Source organism: Notothenia coriiceps, unplaced genomic scaffold, assembly GCF_000735185.1.
Source record: "Notothenia coriiceps isolate Sejong01 unplaced genomic scaffold, NC01 NC01_scaffold00000339, whole genome shotgun sequence".
Taxonomy (NCBI): domain Eukaryota; kingdom Metazoa; phylum Chordata; class Actinopteri; order Perciformes; family Nototheniidae; genus Notothenia; species Notothenia coriiceps.
In genome coordinates, this window is record NW_011333040.1 from 12,537,529 (window position 1) to 12,546,485 (window position 8,957).

Consider the following 8,957-nt stretch of genomic DNA (forward strand, 5'->3'; position numbering starts at 1 on the left):
TGTTTACTTTATTATTTGCCCCTTTTGTTTGTTTGTTTGTTTGTTTGTTCACCATGTAAAGCGGCCTTGGGTCCCTTGAAAGGCGGTATACAAATGTAATCTATTATTATTATTATTATTAAATAAGACAAACTGAAAGAGATTAGCATGTTAAATGCAGAGGCAAGCACACGTTAATTAAATAAAAATCTAATAATTAGACATGGGTGAAGATAGGTAGCAGCCTAGTAAGTGAGCATATGAAAAAGTCATAAAGTAGCAGCCATTTATAGAAGTAGTAAATATTTAGAAGTATATTTTGCACGCTGTAAAATAGCTGCCCACTGCTCATAGTACTAGGAGGGGTTAATGTACTGTATGTGTGTGTGTGGAGGGCTACCAAACACACAACGATGAATAAGTAACTCATACATATACTTCAAAACAAACAAGTAAGGAACTACTCCCTTTAATGCAGGACAGACACCCACCTTTCCCCGCTGTGATCTCCTGGCAGGCCTTCAGGATATCTAAAGGTCCTCCAGCGTGACTCCAGTCAGCCTTCTTCCTCATCCGCTTCTTCTGGAGCACTACAGATCAGCAGACAGACAGGCAGACAGACTGTTATTTTAATCGCAACCAGAGCCAGTCGGGTTATTCTGGTGGTATTACACTCAAATTAAAGTCCCTGAGTGGCAGGTTTATTTAAATGACAAAGCTCGCTGATGCTATCTTTTCATGTGTGTCACTCAGTCCTCTTTCTATCCCGCCATGTTCTCCCCCTCCTCCCTCCTCCATAGCTTCTCTTGGACTTCAAATCTCACTGTACATTCATATATTCAGTTTCATATTTAATATTCCATCCCTCACATACTTATGTATACATAGCCGTGGGAACATGTTTCAAATGGGGGGTGCTGTGGGGATGACCAATTTGCAGCCCTAGGCAAGATTTGAGCTGGCAATGAAAAACCTCTACAGAAGACCACTACACTACAAACAGAGAAACGTATTGACATGGTGGACAGCTTATATAAAAAGGCTTCAAATGCATTCAGTATTGTATGAACGTGTTTTAATTGGGGGGTGGACATAAACTCCTCTCTGGGGTCTGGGGGTATGCCCCCCCGGAAAGATATGTTGTAACATTTTAAAATAAAATGCTTCAATCTGGTGCGCTTTGAGCAGAATGACTAGAGACTGATCTAAGGGGTACAACTCTAAACACCCATATGAAAAAGATCGGTTTGCATTTTATTAATCAAATAAGTATGTGAACATAACCAATAACCTACCATAGCCAATAACAAATAAATGTAACTCATTTTATTTGTGTTGTTAATTAATTTCTTATTTTACCTTAACATTTATTTATTTATGAATATTCTTTAAACTCTCCAGTTTAAAATGCTATTTTTGGTTTACTGTCCTATAGCATACATTGGAATGATTTCAAACCTGTTTTTATTTATCCTAATAATTATAAAGGTGTGCCTTGGAAATATTTGTTTACATAAATTGTGATCAAACTGTTTGAGACCCACTGAGATAACTTAGACTAAAGTGAACTATCTGAACCCTCAGAGTCCTTTACCTCACTGAGCCTCTCAGTCTGACAGGAGAGAGCTCTCCTCCACATTATTTCTCTCTCTCTCTTCTCTCTCTCTCAGCTGCGGGCGCCTGATAAGCCAACACCCCCCACTTTCACCACGTACAGCGCCCATCGTACAGGGTGAATTGAAAATGTAACCGGGGTGAAAAGGGTGTTATTTTCACTTAATTATGAATGTTGTTACAAAAAAATCAATTTTCAGCCTTGATGTATTATATTTCCAATTAATCTTGTGGACGTGCAGATTCCCTGTCCTCCATCAGGGGGTGCTGCAGCACCCTCAGCACCCCTACTTCTCACGGCCATGTATGTGTATATACATACATACATACATACATACATATATATATACATACATACATACATACATACATACATACATATATATATATGCTGCTGCAACACAAACATTTCCCAAATTGGGAGTACTATCTTATCTTATCTCGTTGCACTTTTGCTTGTACATGTGATGTTTTGGTGTTTTGTTTATTTCCGTTAACTGTCAAGTGGGAACTAAGTATTTTTTGAACGTTTTTGTGTTTCTCTTATTTTCCTACGATACCGTTATGTTTGGCTGTGAATAAGAAAATCTGAAGGACAGACCATCTATTTCTATTTATTTTGTTTTTTTAGAAAGGGGCAGCTAATATAAGATTATTTTCTTCTACCTGCTCCTTTTCGGTCAATGGTGTGTTTATAGAGATATGTTTTGAAAACAATTGTTATACATTAAGTTGTGCATACCAGCCTTAACATGGACAAAGTTGGGCAAACCTAGTATTGCACAGTGGTTTAGGGAACTTTCTCTATGTCTGCCTTTAGAAAAAATCACTTACATTCTCAAAGACAAACAAGAAGGTCCAGAAGGTCTGGGGACGTTTTATACAGTATACCAAGAACAACGACATATCTCAACTTCTGAACGAACCTGGGGCAGGATAATATGTGATAATATGTGATAATATGTGATAATATGTGATAATGTGATAATATGTGATAATATGTTCATTAAATTACTGTGATAGCCTCTGCAGAAATACGGTCCTATTGCTGGGAAACTGGACGGTTGCCGATGTATAAAAGTGCCCTTGTTGTATGTATGTACCAATTTAATTGAGTGTTGTTATTTGTCTTTAATGTAAAGTAATGTAGTTGTCCTGTGTATATGTATGTATTGCTTTGGGCTCTATGTCTTTGTCCTATGTATGGGATTCTTTTGTATGCTGAAAATCAATAAACATATTGATAAAATAAAAAAATGAAGTCTTATCTCCTCTCTCTCTCTCTCTCCTCACCTGTGCTGTAGGCCTCTCCTGGGTGGGAGGTGAAGCAGACGATCTGCAGGTGGGGGAACTGGGAGGTCATGTAGTGTTTCCAGGCGATCACCAGTGGGGGAGGACACAGGTCGGCTTTGTTCAGCACCAGGATCACCTGCTTCCCCAGCTCTCCTGTGATGTAGTTGTACAGGGACGGAGGGAACTGCAGCACCTGGATGGTTGAAGTACGGATACCCATCGATTAGAAAAGTAATTATGGCCAAGTCAACGAGTAAAGGACTAGATCTTATCCTTATTAAAAAGGGAGTAGACGAGTTGTGCTGTTTTTAACTTTACATTAATACTGGATGATGGCTGCTGTGTCTTTTGCCCCTCTCCAGCCCTGCCTTTTTATCACTATATTTCAGTGTTTGTTTACTTGTTTCGTTGTGTGCTTTTAACTTTGTCCGCTAAATGCGAGATTTTGTATTTTTGTATTTTAGTATACATGCTGCATTGTTGGAGGAGCTCAGGTCAGAAGAATTGAATTGCCATTTCTACACTGTAAACTTTGTGCATATGACCATAACACCTTTGAACTTAACTATATGTGATTTGAAAGTATACGTTTGTCGGCAGCAGATGTCTGATAATCAAGAATTTAATTTAAAATTGGTAATATTAAGATTTCACAAATACGAAAATAAATTGGTCAATGAGAAAAAAATTTGGTAAGACATTGATTAACTGAAATGCTGATCTCAGGGTCAAATTGATCCGAATACTGAACAGGACTATTGAATTAGTCCCAATCAATCAATCAATCAATCAATCAATCAATCAATCAATCAATCAATCGGGCCAAGAAACCTGGGTTGAATTAATGAGAATAGTCGACCTAGTATTATTGTAGCTAGTGTTTGTGAATTAGAAGTATCAGATGGGATAGTAACATCATTTTCATTGCGTCCTAATCTTTATCTATGTTCATTTATAACTCTCATTAAGTGTTTTCATCTCGTCAATATGCATTTGTTGTTGTTTGACACTTTCCTGAATACAGCAATATACATGTATACAAATAAAAACATGTTGTGATTTGAAAGAATAATTAGAATGATGTGGTAAAACATAATGAACACCACGTCAGATCTTCAGATGGATGTTGACTGTGTCTCCATCTAGTGGTCAGATTCTTTCCTACAGGCTGTTGTTTGAGAGATCACCTACCGGGTGCCTGATGTCCACGATTAGCAGGATGACGTCTGACATCTCCAACACTCGCCACAACTGCCTCCATGTCTGAAAGATGGAGAATAGAAGTGGGATGTAACAGGAGGTTTGATATTATTATTATCACATGTATGTTCCTATTTAGCATGATGGCTTATTAGGAAGGAGGTATATTAGGATTTTCTTATAAATACTTTGTTGTAATGTACTGCTCCCTTTTAGAAGTATACAAATGATATCCGGTGAAACATAATTTCATTCCTCAGCTCCACTTCAAAATCCATCACCTCTAGATTACTGCGAGTCACTTATTACACCACCAGCTGCACAAGCTTCTGCCTCCTGAGCTCAGCCCACGCTGTGAAATTAAAATGATCGGCAGGGTTTTTAACTCACAGCCTGAGCAGAACTGAGATATATCACACCAGTCAAGGTACATTGGGTCTCCTCTGGGAATACAAGGGAATTAACAGGCATGTAACACACTTCCTACACATCCCTGCATGATCCCACTTTAGAACAATGACATATTAAATGTATGGTACGTCCTGCAGTTAAAAGCTGGAGAACAGCTTCAACAATTATGTCTATTATGATGAAATTGGCAAAGCAAGTGTGCTGGGTAATCAGCAGTTCAAATTAAACACATTCATTTAAGTTTGAATGGCTTTTAACGGGATTCAGACATAACTTAGATCTCACAGAAAACGTGCTGACGGTCAGAGCTTTCAAAACCTAGATCGAGATAGAAAATCAGGAAGCTCTGACCTTTATTGTTGTGATTTAATACAAAGAATGGAGTGAATTTCGACCGTTTGGATGACATTTTAGGAAGATCATGAGAACTGGGGCCTTACATTTCCTTTATTCTAGTGTCTGTTAATTACTCTAATATTATATTGTTTATGTTGTAATTTTGAGGCTTGCACGCACAATACTAATTATTTTTATTTTGCTTTAGACCCCAAATACCACTGGAGACGCTGTAGTACAGTGTTTTTCAAAGTGGGGGCCCCGACCCCCCGGGGGGCCGTCAGGGGGGTCACGCAAAGCTTGAGGGAAACAGGATTTATTTTTAAAGTTTAATTTTAATACATTCTTTTTTAGATGTTATTAATAACTGCATATCTATCAATCTATGTCCTTTGATGACAATCTTTTCATATTTGTTGTTTTTAAATCACACGACCGCCCTTCAACCCAATCAGAATCGAGCTGCCGCTACTGAGAGTGAAACTGAGTATCTGCTCTGCTTTTGGAGCAAGTGAGAGCTAGTGAATGTTTCGCTCTGCAGCTGGATGAGAGCACGGATGTAACAAATGTCGCAGAATTGCTTGCATACATCAGATTTCTTTACAAAGACAACTTTGGTGAGGAAATATTATTTTGCAAAGCACTGGAAGGTAGGACCACAAGAAGAGACATTTTCCAAGTTTTAGATGAGTACATCATCTAGTGGCAACACACTGCATGTTCCATCGGGAGGCACTTGTACACATCATTTAAAAAAAAAATATTGCAACAGGGGGTCCCCGCCAGAGGATATATATATCTATCTATATATAGATATATATATAGATATATCTATGGGGGTCCTTGGCATGGCAAAGTTTGGGAACCCCTGTATGCCGGGCCTGTAAGTGGCGCTGTACTTCCGCACGAGACCGCTCAAAACAAACTGTAGATACACTAATAAAGAACAGAAAATGAGTTTCTGGCACTTTGATGGACACAGAGGCCTTCAACAGTGTGTCAGTAAGGTAAGATGAGATGAGATAAGAAGTACTTTATTGATCCCAATTTGGTAAATGTTTGTGTTGTGTGTAACTTACCTCCAGGTTGTGCTCAAAGTGGCTGAGAGAGCCCTCGGGGTTTCTGGAGTGCAGGTCATCCAGGTGTTCTCGGTACGACTTCTCCTCTCTCTTCAGCAGGTTCTCTCGTGTCATCTCATAACTCCAGGGCGGTCGTCGTGGGAAACCAAGACCTGGTAGTGAATAATTTAATTTCAGCGTGTCAAGCAGCAGTGACCCACTCCATTAACCTACTCTGCTTATCCGTCTGAGTTATTTTGAGACTGTCATGAGAAAAGCATAAAAAAACAAAACAAGTCAGACCTTTCTCTGGAGGGAAGACGTCGTCGATGCTGATCTCATCCTCTTTCCCTGAGAGTAGCTTCAGCACCTTCTCCCTGGCCACCTTTTTCCTCTTTTCCACTTCTTCTTTACTCTCTTTCTCAAAGTGAAGTCGGAACCTGGAGAGAGGATGAGGGCGTCAAAAGGTTTGCCTAACATTGGGCTGATATATCCAGGGGTGCACATAATTGTTGCGCAGGTACTCATGAGCGGCAAAAATCTGAAATGCGTACCGTCACTTGTGCATAAAGTGCATTTGCATACCGACGTACTTGTGAAGCTTTTCCAGAAGGCGGTTAGATCACCGGACGACAGAGTCGGTCTCCGTGTGCACAGACAGGGCTGCTGTTAGCGTCGGTCTGTACAACGGAATTGTGCCAAAACTACGCCAACCGGCTGCGGAGGGAGACTCCCCCCCTTCACTGGAGAACTGCGCTAAAACAGCTGATCACAACGTTCACGCTCTGTGGTCACGGAGTACACCAGCACTAGCACCCCCTACCCCTGTTGACGTTCGCGATACTTTGAGTGGAGCCAGAAGTTGGGGTACGAACCACTGACTCCAGGTACTCATCTGAGTACCTCACTGAGAAAGTTATGTGCACCCCTGGATATATCTACATTTTAAATCACACAAACTTGAGAAAAAGATGTCTCAGTTAGTTGAAGAAACTTATATTCCTCGAGGCATCAGACTGCACAAGTGGCAGCTTAATCAGAACAGGTCTCTTAGCTATTTTACTTATTCGTTACCCTGTGTCAGCGTCAATTTGAGCAAATGTGTTTTATCATATTCGATAGTATGTTGTGATCTTGTTGTGTATGTTTATCTAATGTTTTTACTGTAGACTTAACACTTAACATTAAAAGACCTCTCAATTGTACATGAACACAGGATACAAATATAAGAGCAATCAGGAAAGCCATGTACAATCAAATAAAGTACCTAAAATATGTTTAATATACCTCATGCAATCTTTGATATATAGCTCCAAGTAATTATGCGATCACTTAGTTACCAATTAAAACATCCTACTGCTGTTCGCACCGATGCATTTTAGGTACTAGCAGCTATGAACAAAAACAAGACGCCTATGTGTATTAATCCCAGCAGAATCTTAAACCTAAAGAATACCATTCTTCTATGAAAGTTAAAAGGGATTGTTAGTATGGATACTGTCGCTACAACTCACCTGTTGGGGTCATATCTGCCTTCCCTGGCGAAGGGCTGCTGATTTATTTTCCTCACATCAGTGGTTTCGCTGTCCGAGGTGTCTGACTGTCGCTCTCCTCGCTCCAGACTGGCATTGCGGCTGCTCGGCCCTGAACCTGTGTCACCTGGAAGTCAAAGATCAGGGACCACAGTTAAACACAGACATACATCCAATACCAACTATATCTAATGTTGACACTCATGCTAGCTGTCATGGATGCCCTGTGACAATTAATTCACGCTTTTCTTCCTTGATTCAAAAGTCAAAACTGCTTTTATAAAATCCTCCGTCATCAATGGAAATATTTGGTTTCATTGCAATTGATTTTAAATGTATTAATATCTTCCCCACAAGTGTTGGAATATGCAAATTCAGGAAAACCAGACATTTTCAAAGTGTGTGTATGGCATGCTATAATATTATTTCATGTTTCAGAAAAAAGGTCAGAAATTCCACAGCTTTGACAGTCACAAATGATGTCCTTTTCTTGAATATATAAAGCACATGGGAATATATGAGCCAACATGCGGTTACTGTAAAGGGCTGTTTTGAAATTGCTCTCAGTCTAAATGACAGTACACTACCACATGACCTTTACCAACGTAGTCATATTTTGGGTTAATGAGGTTATAGCATGTAATGATAGACACATTTTGACACCTCTTTTACAATACTACTTACACTGGTCAAGATAAGTTACTAATGTCATATTGCTTGTTATTGCGGCTAGCATTAGCCTACAGAAGACATATTTGTTATCTAGGCTAAATGATAGTTTAAGGCTCTAATTGAAAATACTCAACCCAACAAAGGCACACAGACACACATTTTGCTGCTTAATCACAATTATCAATGGAGTCAGAACCGTTAGGTAGCAGCTAACGCTAGCATTGCTATGCTAACGGCACATACCTCTCTTTCTCTCCCGTTTGCCTTGTAGCTGTTTCTTCTTCTGTTTGGTGCTAAATGGCTTTTTCCGGGGCATATTTATAAAGTAAGCTGGTAAATAAATATAGCTATGTACTGCGAATTGCTATCTACAGCGTGTCACACAGCTTTCTTCTTGACGTTATTTACATGGATGAAGTTTCTCGACTCCTACACTTTTCAGTGACGCCATATCCACTGCAGACCGCAGAGCATTTTGGACGAGACCACATTTCAGCGTTTCAAAACTGCCCGAGTTTTGATCATTTGGTATTTTTTTAGATTGTACTATTTAGATTTAACTTAACGCCGAGTATATAGCTTCATTCCGTGTACCATTACACACAGCTACTACATGTGTGGTGCCTCAGCTGACATTAAACCACCCTGCTATTTAATGGTACAGTCCACTTTTGTAAACACCTCACACATTCCATAGGAGCAGAAATGCTTAGAACAATATACTTGGATGCACAGTAGCATCTATTAATACTTTTATGCATAACACATGAAGCATAGTGTTTGCCTCTCTGTTTATCAGGTTTTAAATGTTTCCTATATCATGGCAATAGTTTCTTGACAAAAACAATGAAAATAAATTTGA

The 8,957-nt window shown here is 39.4% G+C and overlaps 1 protein-coding gene across 1 annotated transcript; it reads right to left on the bottom strand.

Annotated features, from left to right (window-relative positions):
• Nucleotides 1-189: 189 nt before the first annotated feature.
• Nucleotides 190-8,536, bottom strand: gnl1 (guanine nucleotide binding protein-like 1). The gene is made up of 8 exons (XM_010777654.1): nt 8,339-8,536; nt 7,406-7,550; nt 6,195-6,331; nt 5,913-6,064; nt 4,078-4,149; nt 2,887-3,079; nt 471-569; nt 190-224 (listed from the first exon to the last, which is right to left on the bottom strand). Exons 1-8 carry the CDS (start codon nt 8,409-8,411, stop codon nt 190-192), a joined length of 906 nt encoding a protein of 301 aa, XP_010775956.1. The 5' UTR covers nt 8,412-8,536.
• Nucleotides 8,537-8,957: the final 421 nt, after the last annotated feature.

Excerpts from the sequence above, each read along its gene's own strand:
- gnl1 (XM_010777654.1), bottom strand. The coding sequence starts at position 8,411 with ATGCCCCGGAAAAAGCCATTTAGCACCAAACAGAAGAAGAAACAGCTA. Across the intron at positions 6,332-7,405 it reads GGCAGATATGACCCCAACAG|GTTCCGACTTCACTTTGAGA; the intron begins GTGAGTTGTAGC and ends TCCTCTCTCCAG. Across the intron at positions 4,150-5,912 it reads ACTTTGAGCACAACCTGGAG|ACATGGAGGCAGTTGTGGCG; the intron begins GTAAGTTACACA and ends TCCATCTTTCAG.